This window comes from Cydia splendana, chromosome 27 (genome assembly GCF_910591565.1).
Source record: "Cydia splendana chromosome 27, ilCydSple1.2, whole genome shotgun sequence".
NCBI classification, from domain to species: Eukaryota; Metazoa; Arthropoda; class Insecta; order Lepidoptera; family Tortricidae; genus Cydia; species Cydia splendana.
The window spans coordinates 4,476,794-4,498,978 of record NC_085986.1 but is presented as its reverse complement, the minus strand read 5'-3'; the positions used below and the strand labels follow the sequence as shown (position 1 = coordinate 4,498,978).

Here is a 22,185-nt window from a genome sequence, read left to right as displayed (position 1 = left end):
AACACCCCAGTTGCATCTTTGCCGGTCAAATCGTTATCGTGGATGTGGATTCATTTGTATAAGATTATCTATAGTTGGTCAAACCAATTTGTCAGTCAGTAAGAACCAGGAAAACTATACTCATCCTTTTCTTTTGTGTGCTAGTATGTACTAGTGTAAGACAAAGATAGTATGATTCTCTCTGTCTATGATTGAAATAAGACAGTCCTTTGGCAAACTATATCTTATAACCCAATTTTTAGGGTTCCGTAACTCAAAAGGAAAAAACGGAACCCTTAATAGGATCACTCGCGCGTCTGTCTGTCCGTCTGTCACAGCCTATTTGCTCAAAAACTACTGGACCAATGAAGTTGAAATTTGGTACACATATGAAAGTCTGTGACCCAAAGACGGACATGTAATAAAAACAAATGAATTTTAAGCATAGGGGGCACTTTTAGGGGGAATATGAGAAAATTAAAAAAACAAAGTTTTGCAAACCATATCGTGTTACATATTAAATTAAAGGGCTTATTTTGAGGATCTCAAATATATTTTTTCTATAATTTTATATGAAATAGTTTAGAAATTATTTAAGAAAATAGGCAAAAAATTACCATTCCCCCCCCCCTTAACTCCGATACTACTGGGTCTAAAATTTTGAAAAAAATACACATAATAGTTCTTCACCTCTAGATGACAGGAAAACCTATTAGAAATCTACAGTCAAGCGTGAGTCGGACTTAAGAAAAAAAAACGCGGTTGGGCTGTTTAGGGACACAACCGTAATGGTTTACGTGAAACGTGGTGTGGACAGCTTTTGCGAAGGCCGAAGGCCGAGCTACGCGTAGGGCCGAAGGCCCGAAGCGTCCCCCAGAGACTTTTTGAAACGCACGGCCGAAGGCCGAGTTCCGGGAAGTTAGAGCTCAAACACAGAAAAATTATAGTACAAGTGTCTGAATGCGAAGGTCGAAGGCCCTGAAGGCCCGGAGCCTCTGACATGTGCATGCTTCCTGCAAAGGAGATCGTCGATTTTGTTCTATCTTTTGCTAAGCGATTGGGCCCAATACCTATAGATTACTGGAAAAACGTATAAAAAGTCTGCAATTAAGCGTGAGCCGGACTTAGGAATAAGAATTGTGGATAAGCTCTATCAGGGCCACAACCGCAATTGTTTACGTGAAACGTGGTGTGGACACCTAGTGCGAAGGTCGAAGGCCAAGCTCTGCGTTGGGCCGAAAGCCTGGAGCATCCGAGAGAGGTGCGCCTCCACGTAAGGTCGAAGGATGAGCTGTAGTGTAGGAGGTTAGTGCTCAAACAGAACAAATAATAATAACAAATAATTGATGCAAGTACGAGTAGCTAAATGAGAAGGCTGTAGTGCCGTATATCAGAGGGTCTACCGCGAACACCGAAGTTCGCAAATTGCGGAGATTTCTCTTTTACTCCAATGAAACCGTAATTAGAGTGACAGAGAGAAATGCCAGCAATTTGCGAACTTCGATTTTCACGGTTATAGCCCTGTTAATCTTGAAATAACAGAGATACGCCTAACCAATGCAAAAAAATGTAGGCACTATGCTTAACACAATACTTGAACAAAATTTAATGCGTAACTATCCTTCGATAGCTCAGTTAAAAAACACGGAAAAGCCGGGGCGTGCCCCAAGCCAACCGTGTGTGGAACAATTTAATGAACAGTTGAATGTACTTAAGAACTTCCCTTTGCTCGCTCGTTCGAAAATGTGTGCAGTACGGAACCCTTGGGACGCGAGTCCGACTCGCACTTGACCGGTTTTTTTTTTACCTGTGCAACAGTGAGCCGGTGGCTGAATGTATCCACACGTTGCCAGCTCGGTCGCCGGACGCTATGTGCGCGCCGTCAGGACTTATCCGCACACATCTGTAAATTATAATTTCTGTTGAAATATCGGATCATAAGTATGTTAGTGTTTTATAATTGTAAATATAGGTAGTTACAATGGTGGTCAATTTAAATTGTAGTTGAAAAGTATTTTTTATATAAAAAAAAAATTAAATGTAATAAGTTTATTGTATAAATCGTTTCCTATCATACAGATGTAGTGCATAATTATTTTCCATCGTATTTTCACGGAAACGTACGAACGTGTCTTGCTATTTCAACCAGTCGGTACAAAAAGTACTGAGGTTGACTGAAGTAGCATGACAAATACGAACGTTTCCGAGAAAATAGGATGGAAAACAATTATGCACTACAGCTGTACAGACTTAATATTAAAAACTTAGAGTGCAATAACGAAATGCAATGAGAAATTTTGGTAACGAGGGTTGTAATTCCCGACAGCCGCAGGCCCTTTGGAGAAATAGCGTTTTTTTATAATCCATAACTCCCGCGGGAACAATATAGGCCTTTTTCCAGTACACCTACATGAAATAAGATCTTTTTCGAGCAAGTGTGATGAAAATAACTTTTTTTCGAGCAAGTGTGATGAAAATAACTCTTTTTCGAGCAAGTGTGATGAAAATATACTAACCGCACACCAGTCTTATCATCATACGACTTCGCTTTGTCCTTATCAGCCGCGCTGAGGTCTGCGTCTTTCAGGAATTTCAGCTCCGGATCGATGTACACCACTTTGTTCAGTTCCTGAAATAAGAAATTAATGTTAGCGCCATCTAGAGGGAGTGTAAGTACTATATCGAAGCGTGACATACTGCAATGTTCTGCCGCCAGAGTGCAGCACTAAGCTAGCTAGTAAACCATAGAGTAACTTATACATACTGTGCCTTAAACAGTTTTTTGACAAGTTTTCACAGACAATAAAATATAACATTGATGCATCAAGGCGGTTTGTTAACAAGGGCCTACCGAGAAAGGTGAACATCAAAATGTAGTTATCTTTAAGCTGTTCAAAATCCCATACAAAATGATACTTAGCGCAAACGCGTACGTCCGTCACCCTATCGAATGTACCTAATTTACACTAGGCTTAGAGCATTTAATAACTGGAGTCGCCTTTAAGAGCTTACCCCTCTGCTGAAAAACTTGCACAATTGTGCAAACTTTTGTATGGACTGACACGGCTATTTGTACGTTACGTACAAATCATGTAAAACCAGCAATACATTTGACGTCCCCTCCCCCGCAAAAATCGGCAGACTGTTTCGTACAGAAAATGACAGCCATGACGTGTCCAGTTACTAAATGCTCTAAGACACTAGGGGTTCTGAAGCGATTTAGATGAAATTTAATATGGAGATAGTTTGAGTCCCAGGGAAGGACATAGGGTAGTTTTTACCAAGAAAACATCACTTAATGGGAATGAAAAGGTGGGTACAAAGTGCACTATAAAAATTTACGTTGCTGTAGATGTTGGGTCCGCTCCTGCCCTGCAGGGTCCACATCCGAACCGTATCATCACTGGAACAGGTGAGGAAGGTGCCTGCAGGAAGGGTGCCAGCTCCGTTGGCCATGTCCACACCCCAGATGCACGCGGAGTGGTAGAGGGCTGAGTGGGATTTGCCCACCTGTGGATAACGTAAAGTATGAAATTAATGACAATTAGGGGAAAATTATTATTGACATAGGACAATAGTTATTTGTACAACAAGAGATCAAAGTTTAATATTTCTTCGAGTGCTTATTTTGAGTCCCGTGCAAGCGAAAGATTCTATAATAGATTCACGAGCGTAGCGAGTGAATCTAATTTAGAATCTTGAGCGTAGTAAGGGATTCAAAAGCGCACGAGATGTAAATAACTTTGATCTCATGTAGTACACACAATTTTTCACCCTAAGCAGTGAGAACATACCTAGAGGGACAGAGATAATAGAACCCAAGTATCGAACTTGTATTAGACCCCGCATGTTGAAATGACATTTGACTATAAAGGTCACTTGAATGTCATTTTGTCTCACTCAGTGAGCAAAATCGCATTTTGCTCACTGAGTGAGACAAAATGACATGAATGAACTCAGTGAGCAAAATGCGATATTGCTCACTGAGTGAGACAAAATGACTCAGTGAACAAAATCGCATTTTGCTCACTGTTTTTAAGAAGCAAAGTACCCTTGTTCGAGCTGCTGAGGTGAAAAATGTGTAACATAACTTTGGGGAAAATTAGAACATATATTATTTTGTTCCATAAGAATAGTTATTATAATATTTAAAACTTTCGCGTTTTGAACACATATTAACTCACATGTTAGCCGCGACCACGACCAGTGAAACCTGTGTCAAAACGTCGGTAAATAAAGGTAATAAAAGGTAGGTAAAGTATTTAGTATTAAGTTTTATTATGTTGGTTTTTGTTTATTTTATTTAGTTTTATGAAATAAATGGTAATAAAATAAATTCGCGATAGACCCGTCTATAAATGTGAGTTAAAAGGATATTTTATTGGCCTTAGATGTAAGTAAACCTGACTGTAGCCCATTTATTTATAGATCCTCCTCTTTTTAGAAGATGATTTGTAACCTGTCATCTATCAGGGTCATAGTTACAAATCTTTGAATACCTTGCTAATTACAATCGACCCAATAATCACTACACCTTATAAAACAAAGTCCCCCGCCGCGTCTGTGTGTTTGTATTTTTGTTCGCGATAAACTCAAAAACTACTGAACTAATTTTCATTCGGATTTCACCTATCAATAGAGTGATTCTTGAGGAAGTTTAGGTGAATTATTTGTTAAGGTTTTGTGTAACCCGGCGGAACGGATGTACTTTTAGCTACCTGTAGCAAAGCGACGAAATCGCGGAGTGAGCCACGCCTGGTAAAAGCTGGAATGGAAGTAATACGAACCCTTTTAATATCTCTGACGTCCCACACGTAAAGGCTGTGGTCGTTGTACACGCAGGTGAGCTTGTGGTTCCGGTCGTCGTATGTTAAAGCGATGGCGTCCGGATACCGCGCGTTGGGCGGCACGGTGAACATGTGGCTGTGAACAGAAAAAAAAACATTAATATAAGCTGGCGGACAATAAGGCCGCGGACTGGGCGATGCAGGGCGCGGCTGTTGTCCAAAACCAATGACGTATATACTCGTATCTAAGGACTGGCCTTACGGGCACTAAAAATGGTACTAGTTTAGCGGTGTCACTAACGAATTTCAGCAAATCGTAGAGTCTAACGCAACTAGTTGCGACCAATAACGCGCGTGATGCGAACTAGTCAACCAATCGCGCGCGTGATGCGAACTCATCAACCAATCGCGTTGTAGCGGTGTCACACCGCTGTACTGCAGGCCCCTGTCATACCTCATTATCAGACATAGAAGTTTTTGTGGCAAAATAGAGTGATTGACAAAATAAAATATCGATATCTCTGTTATCGATGTTACCTTAACCTAAAGACTTAGGTATTTATTACATTTTATAAGAAGATAGCTACCGCGAAATACACAACACGTTTGATATCTTCTTCTCTTTTGATATATTGGTAGTTTTCTATTCTTTTGGCACTGTATACGTTTTAATTTTTAAGTACTAAATATATGTAATAAAGAAATAATGTACCGCTTTGTAATTGATTTGCATTATTGAAATTTCTCGGTTACTTATTTTAAATATTGTTACTTATCGATAACAGATTTATCGATGTTTTATTTTCTCAAACACTCGTTTCTGCCACAAAAACTTCTATGTCTGCTCATTATTATTGCCCGTAAGGCCAATAGATATCTATGTCAATGTCCAAAACAGATTCACTCAGGTCTAGACATTTTGATCGAGTCGCTCAGTGGCGGGCGGTGCGAGCGGTGGTTCGTTCACTTTCAGTACAATCGTGGAGATCCAAAAACGGTCCATGTATTGTACTGACAGTTATCTCTTCTCCATAAATAGACCCCGCCTCCAGCTTTAAATATTACCTGATACACAATATATCGCTATTAAAAAACTTGTGATTGGTCAATGAGAATTGTCCAAAATTAAATTATTTTCACCACAACAACCCGAAGCAAATATTAAATGTAAAATATCAAACAAAATCAAACCAAATCCAATCCAAATGAATGTTATTAAATATTTATCATCCAAAGTCATCATATAAAAGTCAATTCTACCAGCAAACATAAAAAACAACTCAAAATTTGCATTTGATTACTTCGCCTCACATGTGAATAAAATGCATCTTTGCTATCAGTTTTTGAATTGCAAAGTAAGCCTTTCCGAGCCGGTGTGGTGAAAAATTATATACTATCGGCACAATATCATGTATGGGCTTTCGAGCTCTAATCAAGCGTCTATAGTTATTCTAGTTCGTTAGCTATATATATATCTACCTTATATTGAGCCCCTGGGCCACGTCGACTCCCAGGTAATGCGTCCGGGGCAGCGTGGTCACGTACCGCAGCGAGTCGGGCGCGAAGCACCGCACCAGGCCCTCGGCGCAGCCCACGAAGATGTACCCGGCGCCGATGGACATGCAGTTCGCTGAGGTCGTCTGTGGAATAGAGAATGGATAAGAAAATTGTTCTGAGAGACGATGGTAGGTGGCGCTGTTCGTAATATTGTGTTGTTCTACTCGACGACGGTAGGCGGCGCTGTTCGTAATATTATTTGTTCTACTTGACGATTTGTAATATTGTAAGTTCTACATCGCGGTATCATTTAATAAGAGCAACGAATGATAAATAAAAATTTAGCATATTTTGGCTTTAACTGGCGCCGATTGACATGCAATTCGCTGTGGGATAGATAATTGGTTAGGGAGTTTGTTCTACTCGTCGCTAGTTGGCGCTGTTCGTAATATTGCAAGTTCTAAATCGCGGTTTCATTCTTATGGCGATGTTGAATAACAAAGTTAGTGTAAGCCTGTTTTTAGTTATGTGTTTCACGTACTTATGTCTGGATATTATGTAAGAAATCCCATCACGATTGGACTGTTATTTTGGGTAATAGTGTTAGAATAAATTCAACTTGCCCTCATTTCGACCTATTTATCAAGCAACCTCCATGACCTCCCCACTTTCGTTTTAAAAAAAAAAACATCTTTTAGTCGGATCCTAACGATTTAAAATACTGAACTAACGTGAACTAACGATGAACTAACGATTCTAATTGAAAGAATCCATAAAATCGGTTTTGGGGCGGTAGCGTGAAGTTGACCGCCCCACTTATGTTATTTTTTTTAAATACGTAATGTAGTCAGATCCTAACGATTTCACATGCTGAACTAACATGAACTAACGATGAACTAACGACTACATATCGATTCCAATTGATTGGAACCATAAATACTGTTTGCGCCACATATAAATACTTAAACTTCTTCTATGTATTCTGACCTCCTTGTCGGGATTTCAAAATTAAACGGCAAGGCGATAAAAGAAAATGTGACATATCATGTCAATGCATGTAAATAGTACATTGTGTATTAAGGGCGGGAAATAAGAAATTACGAACGAGTGTCAATTTTAAGCCCGACGCGAAGCGAGGGCTTAAAATGTTCACGAGTTCGGAATTTCTTTACCGCCCGTGGCACACACAATGTTTTTCATCACACTTGTAAGGAAAAAAAGGAGAATTAATAAAAACAAACTTCTGTATAAAACACTTTTCCGCCCTAGGGCGAAAATTTCAATTTCCCGCCCGCAAGCCCTACGTGTAAATAAGTGTTTTTCATCACACTTGCTCGGAAAAGATTTTTTCCGCCCTAGGGCGAAAAATTCAATTTCCCGCCCGCAAGCCCTACGTGTAAATACATCTTTTCCGAGCAAGTGTGATGAAAAATAAAATACGCAACGAATTTTGTGTGTTGAAAAGAAAATTAAACCAAAGGGATCCCTATTACTCATACCACAATAATAAAGTGCCGCCGAATCAGTGGAGACTCGAATAAGGAGGAAAACGCAGAACCAGTGCATGTAAGTTTTTCCGCATCCCCATTTTTGGCCCAACGAGCCGGATAGCAAAATTTGGAATCATAACTTTAAAAATTACATAATATCCTTGTTGCTCACTGAATCACTAATAAAATTAATTTCGGATTTCCTTTCGGTTTCTTAATTTTCAAAAAATGTTCCCGTCATAATTCTATTTCAAAGTACAGTCAGTATACTAATTTATTGTTATTGTCTGTTATTCTAATATTTTGTTTACGCGTAGCGTGTGGGATTATTCATCGCGTTACCTTATTACTAAATGCGTTACAAATATATTTCGTATTTTGTAACTGTCATATTGTGTCATAATTTTCACGGAACATTTTTGCACACCATATTCGTTATATAATTTCAGTGTATTTTAAGTTACAAAATACATTTTACTAAACTGAAAGCTACGGGTAAATTATTCCTGAAAGCCTCAGTTTTTCATAAACTGTAATTAACCTATTGCGAAGGTTACACTTGTATTAAGGTATTATACAAGTGGAGCATTCGTATTTACTTAATTTTCCTTCGACTTGCATTAAGGTATTATCCAAGTTGAATATAATTTATAATTATTTGTGCATCTTAGCACAATTATTCATATTTTTTCGTGCTGTCATAGTAACAACTAGGTAACCATGGCAACGAGACTTAAGCTCGCGGAGGCAAAACGTGCTCAATGTTTCATGCGTTTACAAAATATTTATGACATGATTCCAAAGCTAAGCAGTGACAAGAAGGTTTTCTCGCAGTTCATCGCGCAAGCTCGATTGGTCGATCAACTGAGAAAAGAATTTATAGAGTTGATGGATGAAGTCAATCTTCTGAACTTGGAGTTGGACCCGGAATACATCGTCAACTACAGCGCAATGAATGCCTTTGAAGATCTCTACTGCGTAATCAAATGTCAAATTTCAAAAATTGATGCACCTGCTCCGAGCCTCTCGACATCCAGGGATTCGAGCCATTCCTGTAAGGACGACTCCATCAAAATTCCACGGATTGATCTTCCTTCTTTCGATGGAGATATTCAAAACTTCCCATTCTTCTATGAAACATTTAAGCGTGTCATACATGAGAATAAGAAACTTACGGATTCTGAGCGTGTTCATTACTTGTTTAGTAATTTGACAGGAAAGGCAAAGTCGATCTGTGCGGGAGTTATACCTGCCGCAGAAAATTACAACACAGTTTGGGAAGCATTGATCGCGAAATATGATGATAAACGCGCATTGGCTACGTCATATTTAAACCAGCTGTTTTCGATGAAACCTGTCAACGTCAACGGTCCTTCGGCATCTAACTTAGAAAAAATAATTGATTTGTTTGCTGCTACTATTTCAGCAATCAGACAACTCAAGCTCGAAAACTTAAGTGACTTTATTTTCATTCACCTGGGTCTTAAGTTATTAGACTCGGATACCGCAAAGAATTTCGAGATGTCTATTCGGAATTCTTCTAAAATGCCTACATATGACGAATTCATTTGTTTCGTTAGGGAACAAGTAAAGATTTTATATCGGACATCGCAACGAACGCCAACTAAGGCTGAAAGCGGCTCCGCTGGCAGCACTAGCAGCGTGCGAGCTCCTCTCCCTCGCACGCCCCAAGCGTATGTTAGCACGCAAGGGCATGACAACGGAAATCCATGTGCTATGTGCAAGAGTAATGATCACTCGCAACTTTATAATTGCAATAATTTCATGAAACTCACGCCTAACGAAAAATTTAATTTCGTTAAGGAAACTCACGCGTGCACTAATTGTCTAAACACGCACCATACTGCCTCGAAATGTTCCTCAAAGAAAACTTGTCGTAAATGTAAAGGCAAACATCATACAACGTTACACTTTGATAACTCGAAACCTGCAATGAATAGCAACGAGTCCAAGTCCTCACCTAAGGATGGTAGTGAAGCTAGCACAAGTTCAGCCGTAACGGACAACGGTGCCTCCATATGTACTCATTCGGCATCGGGACAGACTAAATCACCCTTGACGGAAATTCTCGCCACTGCTAAGGTACTCTCTAGTGGGCGTAACGGCAAGGACAAGGTTTTGAGATGTCTGCTGGATCCGGGATCACAGAAACATTACGTTACATTGAAGTGCTGCAAGAATTTAGGTCTTCCTGTACACAGCAGCCCCGTGACGTCAATAAATGGATTAGGTGGAACAGCAATAACACAACCCATCCGAGGAACTGTCAACTTAACATTTAGGTCAAGATATGATCCTAAACATCAATATACTATCGAAGCGCTTGTTTTAGATGAGATCACGCCTGATTTACCGACTTGTCATATTGATCAATCTGCAACTGATCTGTTTGATAATTTACATCTAGCAGATGACTCCTGGGCGATTCCAGGTGAAATTGACGTACTTCTTGGTGTTAAGTTATTCACCAAATTGTTAATGTCAGATAAAATTGAGAACAAACCTGGTTTGCCTGACTCTTTAGAAACTACACTGGGGTACATCATACTAGGCGATGCTCCCGCAGTTAACGCTTCCTACTCAGCGGCGGGATATTTTACTTCGGTCGATGTGGGAAATTTAATGCAAAAATTCTGGGAAATTGAAGATTTGGATGGAGGAGTGATTCATAGTCCAGACGAGAAACAAGCTGAAGACATATTCAAAAATACAATCAATCGTTTGGAAGACGGACGTTATGAAGCAGCACTTCCGTTTAAATTGGACCCAAGCAATTTAGGCGATCCTTACAAGACTGCTGAATGCAGATTTTTAGCGCTTGAAAGAAAATTCCTCAAGCAACCTGCATTAAAGCCAGCTTATGATGAAGTTATCCGTGAACATATTGATAAAAAATATTTATCGGAGGTTCCCAATGATAAGTCAAATGACGGTTATCACATACCCCACCACGCAATTGTCAAAATTGACAGAATAACCACAAAGGTTAGAATTGTGCTGGACGCTAGTGCACAGACCACAAGCGGTTTATCGTTAAATGATATACTTCACGCAGGACCAAGTCTTCAAGCTGACTTGTTCTGCATTCTTCTAAACTTAAGATTGTTTAGTATTGCTATCACGTCTGATGTACGTCAAATGTATCTGTGTATTGACGTACGGGGGGAGGATCGTCCTTATCAGCGTATACTTTATAGGTTTAGTCCTGAGGAAACTATAAGAGTGTTTCAATATAATAGGGTAGCCTTCGGTCTACGCAGCAGTCCTTTCCTGGCACTGCGAACTGTCAAACAGTTAGTAGCTGATGAAGGTGATAAATACCCACTCGCAAAGGAAATTGCATCTCGTGATATTTATATGGATGATGTAGCTAGTTCAGTTATTAACGAAGACCAAGCTGTACAAGCGACTAAACAACTCCTGGATTTGTTCTTGAAAGGTGGATTCCAACTGGCAAAGTGGTCGTCAAATTCTGCAGCTGTTCTGAATGAAATACCGAAAGAACTACATTTGTCCCAAAGTGTCACCTTCAACGATGATACAACTTTGAAGATTTTAGGTCTGCGTTGGTATCCTGGTGAAGATGTATTCAAGTTCCAGGTTAGTCCCGACGATCGACCGTGCAGTAAAAGAAACATTCTTTCATCGGTAGCTCGACTATTCGATGTTCTGGGCCTGGTTGCTCCTGTAATCGTGTTCGCTAAGCTTCTAATAAAGGAGTTGTGGCTTTTGAAAATCGATTGGGATGAATTGCCGCCTGATCATATTGTACGCCAATGGCAACAGTTCCAAAGTGAACTACCGCTACTATCTAACATTAGCATTCCCAGACATCTAGGTGTTATTGAAAACTGTTCATTAACTATAGTTGGTTTTTCGGATGCTAGTGAAAAGGCTTATGGTGGAGTGGTTTATGCCTACGTCACCTTTCCTACTGATGAACGAGGTGTCATTAATTTAATTTGCGCTAAATCTAAGATAGCGCCCGTAAAGGTTGTCAGCCTAGCAAGACTGGAATTATGCGCAGCATTGCTACTGTCACAACTGATAAAAAGGGTGGTTGATACTTACTCAACCAGATACCCAATTGATTCTGTAATGGCCTTTTCTGATTCAACAGTGACACTCTGTTGGATTCATTCGTCGCCTCATCGATGGCAAACTTTTGTGGCCAATCGTGTTACCAAGATCCAAGAGAACTTGTCAAGCGATCATTTTTACCATATTAAAGGAACACAGAATCCTAGCGACTGCCTGTCTAGAGGTTTAACTCCAGCTCAATTGGTGAACCATCCTTTATGGCTATCAGGCCCTCCATGGATGAAACTCCCGAAAAGCGCATGGCCGATTCAGGCGTTTATACCAGACGAAGTCAACGTTCCTGAAGAAAAAACGGTTTCTTTGGTGACTTGTGACAATTCGAACGACAACATAATTTATGATTTATCTAAACGGTTCTCTTCATGGATTAGATATGTACGCACAGTTGCCTATACCTTGAAATTTATAAAACGATTACCTAAAGGCCCTATTAGTGCTGATGACTTAACAGCAGCCGAATTAGAAATCGTACGAGCTCTACAAAGAGTTTATTTCAGTCAACATATTTTAGATATGACCTTGAAGAAAGGGTTTACAAAGGCCTTTGCAAGCCTGAAGCCATTTATTGAAGATGGAATCCTTCGCGTTGGAGGACGTCTCAGTAATTCTAATGAAGATTACGATTATAAACATCCTTTGTTATTGCCACGTCGTGATCACATCATTAACCTACTGATCGATTATTATCATCGACACCATTTACATGATGGTCAACTTCACGTGAAGTTGACCGCCCCACAAAATTGAAAAAAAAAAATACTTAGAATCGGATCCTAACGATTTAATATACTGAACTAACGTGAACTAACGATTATCTATCGATTCTAATTGATAAAAACCATAAAATCGATTTTGGGGCGGTAGCGTGAAGTTGACCTCCCCACTTTTGTTTTTAAAAAAAATCGATGTTGTAGTCGGATCCTAACGATTTAATATACTGAACTAACGTGAACTAACGATGAACTAACGATATAGATATGCCATTTGCGGGCACTCGATATGGGGCGGTCAACTTCACGATCATGCAACCTCCTACTATTGAATTCACACAACAGCCCGCTCCTGGTAATAGCATGTGCTGTCCGCCGCTTCGCACACATACGACGTCGCAAAATTCGTCTCTCTGCGCTCCTAGTATCACCGATATCTAATGTGACCTATACATGATATACAGGCGACAGTATATCGCTCAGAACAAATCAATTTTGTCAGAAGAAAAGCGGCGAAATTCTGCAATAACTATGGGAGATTGAATCTCCGCGCCTACATTTTTTTTTTCTACTGACGAATTGGTTTGCCAGACTATTATCTGGTAATAAACTGTACTCACCCTCAGTTCGACCCATTTGTCGAGCAACCTCCTACTGTTGAATTCACACAAGAGCCCACTCCTGGTAATAGCGTACGTGCTGTCCGCCGCTTCGCCTCTCCCGCATACGACGTCGCAGAATTCATTGTCTTTCTGCTCGCCTAGTATCGCCGAGCGACCCATTAGGGGTACTGGCTCTTTGATCTGAAAAAAAAAGTATTTTATCTACACACATATCATAAACTCTCTATGATGTCTTCAAAATCCGTAAATAATGGCCCACATTACGATAAACTGTTTTGTTACAGCAAATTTCTTATCTGTGAAAATGTGGTAATAGCTTCATTACTATATCAAAATCGATTTGGTAATGCATTCAAATTTCGAACATCTCTGAAAAAAAAAGCAATTTGATTTGACCCCTATTCCAATATCAGTCGAGATGACGTTTGATTCGAAATCAAATGACAATTTTGCATACAATATTGACAAATCTCGCATGTAAGTTGGTATCGGATGATATGGTAATCGACCCCGACTCTAGTTTGTCTCTGAATTTAAAAAAAACTACGGATGCGTGACGTGCGTGAAAAAAGTTTTCATTTACCGCCATTTGACGTACAGTTTATGTTTTAATTAGTTTGTAAGTAACAAATAATTTGTTTTGTTGTTTTTAAAGTAACTATAACAAAAGTTTCGTCTAAAATGTGCGATAAAGATATTGCGGAGACGCCACCTCATATCCGCGAGTTCCGCCAGAGAGGAAAGTGCCCCAATGTCGGCTGTAATATGAGGTTAGAGAATATATCATAGAAAGTTTATAATATGTGTGTAGATAAAGCAGTGTATGTAACTGTACATAATTAGGCATTAAAACACTCGTGTGATACTATTATGAAACTCATTTCATTCGTTTCATAAACCCACACTCGTATTTTAATGCTTTTCATTATGTAGCAGTCACATAAACTACTATTTTGTTAACAAAAATAAGGACAGGTGGAAGACGTAATACTTAATAGTTCCGTACCCGGGTGATAAATGGGACTCCATATTACTTAGAGCTTACATTACTATGCGTCTGCTGTCTGCCCTGAATTGATAAGGGGCCATCCATTAACTACATCACACAAAATTTCGATTTTTTTAGACCCCCCCGCCCCTCTTGTCACACTTTTTCATAGAAAAAAGATGGGTCGTTAATCCGTACTGTCACATTTGGTATGACTTCCTCCGCCTGTTACTGTTGAATTGGCTGAATCCTAAGTTGAAATGTTTACCGGGGACATTAGAGATGGCATCTTATGTATCCTCCTAAGGCCCAAGGTCCTACCTATAGTACATCTTCAGTTCGATGAAATATAAACCATATTCAATTGGAACAAGAGTTGCATTTCTTTTGTTTCGTTAAATTTTCAAACAATTAAAAATCAACTCTACTCCCTGCACTATAGGTGTTATTCATAAACGCGTTACTGGCCTGAATTAGCTATCTTTATCTCTCATTTTGACTTATGTATTTGTAAGAAAGGGATAAAATATAATTAAAATCAGGCCCGTAAAGTTTTATGAATAACGCAGTTACAGTGTGTGATAAAAGTTTTTAGACAGAAAATACTAAAAACATATTAAGTCAAATTTGACTAGTACAACTCACCTTAGCATTCCTAGAATACTCCAGGTACCAGAACTTGACATGCCTAAAGCCGACTGTGACGAAGTAGTTGCCATTTTCTGCGAAGCTCACCGCTTTGACGCGCGACGACACCTGTCGGGGAATATAACAAATCAATTCACACGATAAGCGAGGTGTTCAAAGGGTTCAAAGACATCAGAGGGCCAGATAAAAAAAGAATATTAGGGGACATGGGCATGGGACCTCTTACACAGATCAACCTAGCCCCAAACCATAGAGGTATATAAGTAATTAAAGAGAGGTAACTCCAGCAGTTTTCTTACCAAAACGCGAGTTATTTTGTAGTCGACATCTAGCGTCAAGTAGTGGATTTATCAGTACCGCTACTTGCCACCAGATGTCACAAGTGTCGCTACTGACGAAAAATGTACTGCTAACAATTTACAGCTAATATTAGAAGTAGAAGGTTAAAAACACAGTTCCGATTAATCCGGTTATAATATTAGCTGAAAATTGTTGAGCATTAGACTTTTAGTTCGTTGCGACATCTATTGTCGACCAGCAGTACTGATAAATTCCGCTACATGACGCTAGATGTCGACTACGAAATAACTCGCGTTTTGGTAAGAAAACTGATGTATGGAGTTACCACTCTTTCCTTACTTATATTACTCTATGCCCAAACTAAGCAAAGTTTGTATTATGGGTGCTAGGCGACGATATACATACTTATATAGATAAATACATACTTATATACATAGAAAGCACCCATGACTCAGGAACAAATTTGTGTTCAGTGTTCACACAGGCGCGTATTCCGGGCGAAGCGTGAGCGTTTTGTATGTAAAAGCGGCGCGCCCCGCTCACGCCCCGCCCGGAAAACGCTGTGACGAAGCCTTTACCGGGATTCGAACCAAGGACCATCGGATTCACAGGCAGGGTCACTACCCACTAGGCCAGACCGGTCGTCAGAGGTTATAAAAGATTAAACTTCATTTGATTCAGAGTCTATTTTCTTATTATAGATGGTCAAGCTAATCTTGACTGTAGAAAAAGGCGGCAAATTTATAAAATGTGGGAGCGAAGGGTTATCGTCCCATAGAAAATTTGAATTTCGCGCCTTTTTCTACTGACAAGATTTACTTGACCAAGTTTATTTTTAACAAAACGTTTTTTTTTTATTCCTCACCTTGTTACTAGCCAGCTTCAAATTCGCCCGCCAATCCCACACATTGACGATCATGTCATGCTGCGATCCCACCGACACGAGGTACTTCGATGATGTTGAGAACGCCTGGAAAAGATGGTTTGGTTACAACGCCATCTGCTGAGCATAGCAAATAGACAACTAAGGCCCTACCACAGAATAAATAATAGTTACTAGGTACAGAAGGTTCACTCTCTAACAAAACGCGTCTTTATGACAGATATGACCGCAAGGTGGCGCAAGCGCGAGCAGGCGTCCGTTCCGTAGCGGTGCGCGGCAACTAAATACTACTGCTAGACACCAAAATTGGTGTGGCCGCATGTACTATCTAAATCGCGTCGCGCAATTCTTTGATTATACAACAACTTGTTATACTACCCATCATCAAGCTTTCGGTCACTATGGACATCGAATAATGTCGGTTTAAATAATTAAATATATCTATACTGCCCTCCTAAGCCGAAAAGCGCTATCTCAAAAACAAATGATTTTGTAAATGGAATTCTCAGTTATAGAAACTAAAGTATAAATTAGCAATGCATTTTCTTTTGAGATAGCGCCACTCGGCTTAGCAGGGCAGTATAAGGGTTTCAAAAGGTTAATTTTGCTTTATATCTTGCAAATTTAAGACGAAACGGGAGCTGAGCTAAAAGTCAATTTTGAGATTTCAAGCTGAATATACCCGTCGCTCTGACGGGGCGTGAGAGACTGTATTTGTGTGTGTAATGCACGCACACAGATGCGTACGCTTGCACCCGCGCGCGCCTCATTGCCGACAATTTGCAATGTTATTTTTCGTGCGTTACTGCCACGAGGCGTTCACTTATTACTTACTGTGTTGCGATTGAATTTTTTGACCCGGCTTACGTTTACGGAACTCGATAATCTTTCTACTACTGTGACTTGGCTTTGTTTACTTGACTTTGCTGATCAGCTTATTGTTTTGGACTCCGTGAGTTGTGGTTACCTATTGGACCGCACGCAATTCATCTACCTTTATTCAAGTAATTAAGCGTAATTAGCCGAAACCTTTATAAGAGTGTAATTCATAAGAAGTACATAAGATATAATTTATGTACTGGTTTGCTGTTAGCTTTTAATTGTATCACTTTACATATATGTTACTCAAATAACTAACACGGTTACACTGTTGTAAAAACATTATTTTTCAGGTAGGCCTTATTATACCTACTATAGGCCTTATTACCTCCTAGTACCTTAGTAGTAGTAGTACTACTACGGAAATTGATTCAAAGACTCAAGACTGACTTAAGTGGCAGTAGGGTGTAGGGTTTTTTCTAGGCTTAATGAGTTCGCTGAAGCTTATTTTTTATACTTAGCGCACAGAACCACTAGTTTAACAGTATCAGCTCTAACCACATGTCACCATTTTGTCCTTTACGTAACAAACTCAGGGGCCCAGAATATCCGATGTACCTATCAAATCAAGGTTCTGTACCAAATAAGGCCCGGTTATTATAGTTCGTTATTTTTTAGCATTAGAAAGAAGGTAAACAATCATGACGTGTCTTTTTATTAATAATTATTGAAAAACGCTTTCAAAAATTAGTTTATATTACTTATGAAAGCAAAAGAATATAAAAAAGTATATGATTAATACATACATACATACATACATACATACAATCACGCCTATTTCCCGGAGGGGTAGGCAGAGACCACGGATTTCCACTTGCTACGATCCTGACATACCACTTTCGCTTCCTTCACATTCATAACATTCCTCATACACGCTCGCCGGTTTAGGGTGCTCTTGCTCATTAATATGATTAATATGATTTATAATTCTAACATATTTGCTATGACTTATTTTTCAATGGTAATTTTTAATAAGACATGTCAAAATCTGTTACCTTAATGCAAAAAAAAACGAACTTTAAGCGTGCTAACTTTAAAAATTTCATTTTTTATAAGATAGTATAAGTAGATGGGCAAAAATTTTGCGTCCATGTCCACCAGTGAGTAAGTGATTGAGATACCTAAACATTTAACTTTATAATGTAAAATGATATAATTTACTAACCTACATACATACATACATACATCACTGGCTCAGTGACCCAAAGAGGATCTTGGCCTCTGACACAAGAGAGCGCCACTCTGCCCTATTCTGCGCCACTTCACGCCAGTTGGGTATTCCGAGGGCGGACAGGTCTTTTTGGGCTTCGTCACTCCAGCGGTGTCTGGGACGCCCCGACGGACGTTTTCCGCCCGGGTGCCCCACATACGCTCTTCTCACAGCACGATCCTCCCCCATCCTCTCCAGGTGACCGAGCCAGCGGAGTCGTGTGGATTTACTAACCTACTCGTTTAATTTCAGGTAGGTTGAATAAGGAACCAAGTAACCATGGGGAGGAGCAGTATTTACTAACATTTTCTTTTTGGGTCTTCAGAGTGTATCGTTTCCTTTTTTTTGCACATATTACACTTAAATATATATTCTCTGTGTAAACCCTTACGTCTTTCAATGACAAAGGCAAGATCAGCAAATGTACAATTTGTATGATCGTGCCTGATATTTGAGATCACAGAAAATAAATATTTTAAATCCACTATTCTGCGACCTTCTAAAATTTTGTTTTATCATGATTCATGATCAAAAAGCTCGGATTCAATAGTCATATCAAACGTCGATTATGCAGTTGATGATGAGCTTGCATTTTCTACCATTGGTGCTGCAAATGTATCAACCGGTGGCGATAAACTTTGCCCTCTTGTAAAACAAATTACTATTGTGATTGTGTCCAGCAAAAGGCCAAAATTCGGTTTACTTTCCTGTTTAAAATATTACTAATTTATTCATATTTCAGATTAGGTACATAGGTAACTGTCTGAATGTTACAATGCCAGCTGGCAAATTCTATCACATTTGTTTGTTTGGTAGTCATGGTAACATTCACTTACATTGATATCCTTATTAAGATCTGTATCTTATTATCCAGACCTTAAAATATTGCCACCGTTGCCCTTTAAAAAAATACTGTTTAAATAATTGGCTACTCAAACAATGCTTCTATAGTATAAATAATGACTACACAAAAATGGGTAGTATTGTATATAATGCACGAAATAAGGCCCGATTCTTAAGCGGGTTTAAATTTTGAGGCCATGTCCGCTAATACTATAGACAAAATATCAAGTTTAATAAACACAAAAAAAAAACATTGATGGGCCTTATTTTATAATTTAGGCCTTACTTTGTAATTTAAAGTAGAGTTAGGCCAAGAAAAATCTATAGCGATTTTGATAGAACACGCAGTGCAAGTATTATTTCAAACGTCGCTTCTATGAAATTATGACATATAAATAACACTTGCACTGCGTGTGCTATCAAAATTGCTGTAGACTTTTCTTGGTCTGACTCTAAAATATTCTTTATTACACCACAAACATAAAAACAAATTTTAAAAAAACCGGCGAAGTGCAAGTCGGACTCGCACACGAAGGGTTCCGTACCATTATTTATAAAAACGGTCACCCATCCAAGTACTGACCCCGCCCGACGTTGCTTAACTTCGGTCAAAAATCACGTTTGTTGTATGGGAGGCCCCACTAAAATTTTTATTTTATCCTGTTTTTAGTATTTGTTGTTATAGCGGCAACAGAAATAAATCATCTGTGAAAATTTCAACTGTCTAGCTATCACGGTTCGTGAGATACAGCCTGGTGACAGACGGACGGACGGACAGCGGAATCTTAGTAATAGGGTCCCGTGTTTTACCCTTTGGGTACGGAACCCTAAAACCGATTTACAATGTAGATAAAGGTAGCAACAGGCGGTCTTATCGCTGTTAGTTCTTATTCTTCGTTTGTTTAGCATTAGAGTGAAGGTGACGTGTCTTTTTTAAGCATGCAATCGTATAATTATTTAGCTTTTTTTGTAATAGTTATGTACTTAGTGGTTAATATTAGTATTTACTATTTTTTTTTTCAATAATGCTTAAAAACGAAGTATAGACATGACAACCAAATATTAACGCCATTGTAGGGCAGGATATACAGAACATGAATCATTAGTACTGTCACGCTCCGTGATTGTTGAGCCATTTAGGGTTCTAGCTAAATTGGACATTCCATAGAGCACGAGTAAGTATGGAACAACCAATTCAGCTAGGACCCTAAATTGCTCGACAATTACGAAGCGTGCCTGTAGGTACCTAAAAATTTTGTTAACCCATTTTAACCATGCAATAAAATATTTTTGATTTTGATTTCTAATTTGAAATATTAGAATCAAAAAGTTCATAATAGATTGTATATCATAACTACAAAAATGTGTTCCCTACTCTCAACCCAAAACCCCTTGTATCTTAGGATCTAGATATTTTCACACAAGACGGTTTATCGATAACTTCTTACATCACTAGATTATCGACATTAAATGTCGACTATTGCCCATCACTTTTCTGGCTGTGTACGTATTTAGAAACTTGACTCCGCCCCTAAAATTAGTGCGATAGGGACAACTGCAGCTGAGGCGAAAAATCCTGCGTAAAAATGACAAAAATCGAGGTTTCGTAGTCCTCTTTTTCCTCCCCCAAAACTTAACCAATCGTAACCAAATTTGGAAATCTAAATGATTATGAAATTATCTGTGTCGGACCGTTTTGCTTTTTTGGCTAATTGATATCAGTTTTGAATACCACGCCTCTCATTGCGGCATAGTCTATTAGGCCATTTTGGCCGTTTTTGAAGGGCTCTAGCTCCTTAAAAAACAAAAATATCAAAAAAAGCAAAACGGTCCGACACAGATATTGACAATATTATACTGTGTTGAAAAAATCATTGCTCTAGCTTCAAAAACCACGGAGGAAAACGAGGACTACGTTTGTATGGAGGAATGACCACTCCTGTTGGCTCTTAAGGTCCACCTGTCCAATGTGTATTTTGTTTCACATTTTGCTTAATGAGAGAGTGAGACGCAATGATATTGGACCAAGATATTGAACAGATAGAATACCACCCTTATCAACTACTAATAAAAGCTTTTCTAAAACGGACTTGAGGTGAATTAAAAAAAACACTGTTATTACAATTTGATTATTCTTGCGTAGACTTTAAGGTTCATAATTGAACGAATTATTTATTAATTAATTACTCACAACGCAGTTGACCCCATGCGTGTGCCCTGGGAACTCCGCGATCTGAACCGCACCTGAGGCCGTCGGGTCCTGAAAGTGATTTTTTATTAATTAAAAAACATACATATTCATATATTCATATTTTCATATTCATTTAATTTGTATTAATCACACATTGTCAGTGTTAACACACATAACACACATGATATAAGATAGTTTCCATTTTTGTCTGCTAGATGACGCTCATAAGCTTCGAAGTCGCAGTTTATGAAGAAGTTACGTTAGTACCGCCATTCGCCGCAAGATGGTGCTTATATCAAATACTTCTGCCAGTTTGTAAATTCAAGTACCTACTTAAAAATTTAAATACAAACACATGCTAACTAAACATACCTGTAGGTCCCAAACGCGCACGGCGGGCGCGTGCTCGCACTCCCCAGTAGCAAGGTAAGGTACCTATCTGCCATCGGGGCTGAAGGCGACGCAAGTGACGCTTTTTCTTGACGCGTTTAGAACGTGAGAAGATAACGCTCAACACAGCCGTTGCTAGTTCTCACTAACATCGCGTTAGTTCCTTCTTTCGCCGTTAGATGGCAACAAGCACAAGAACGTGTTATCTAAACGAACCTGTAGGTCCCAAACCCGCACATTGGGCGCGTACCGCGTGTCGACACTTCTCAGTAGCAAGGTATCTGCCATCGGGACTGAAGGCGACGCAAGTGACGCTTTTCCTTGACGCGATCAGTACGTGTGGAGATAACGCTCATAAACACAGCCACTGCTAATTCTCACTAACATCGCGTTAGTTCCTTCTTTCGCCGTTAGATGGCACCATACACAAGCATGAACTAAACGTACCTGTAGGTCCCAAACCCGCACGGCGGGCGCGTGCCCGCACTCCCCGGTGGCGAGGTATCTTCCATCGGGGCTGCAGGCAACGCAAGTGACGCTTTTTCTTGACGCGTTCAGTACGTGAGGAGATAACGCTCATAAACACAGTCGCTGCTAGTTCTCACTAACATCGCGTTAGTTCCTCCGCTCGCAGTTAGATGGCAC

General features: G+C 39.4%; 1 protein-coding gene across 3 annotated transcripts in view; it reads right to left on the bottom strand.

Annotated features, from left to right (window-relative positions):
• Nucleotides 1-22,185, bottom strand: part of LOC134803697 (mitogen-activated protein kinase-binding protein 1) — a 140,847-nt gene that overhangs the window by 47,756 nt on the left and 70,906 nt on the right. For all 3 annotated transcript variants that reach the window (XM_063776490.1, XM_063776489.1, XM_063776488.1), the window contains exons 4-12: nt 21,151-21,219; nt 16,010-16,114; nt 14,842-14,952; nt 13,206-13,388; nt 6,246-6,406; nt 4,767-4,902; nt 3,322-3,489; nt 2,496-2,608; nt 1,787-1,882 (exon numbers count right to left, since the gene is read on the bottom strand). In XM_063776490.1, coding sequence (XP_063632560.1) covers nt 1,787-1,882; nt 2,496-2,608; nt 3,322-3,489; nt 4,767-4,902; nt 6,246-6,406; nt 13,206-13,388; nt 14,842-14,952; nt 16,010-16,114; nt 21,151-21,219 — 1,142 coding nt within the window. The remainder of the gene's footprint in view (nt 1-1,786; nt 1,883-2,495; nt 2,609-3,321; nt 3,490-4,766; nt 4,903-6,245; nt 6,407-13,205; nt 13,389-14,841; nt 14,953-16,009; nt 16,115-21,150; nt 21,220-22,185) is intronic.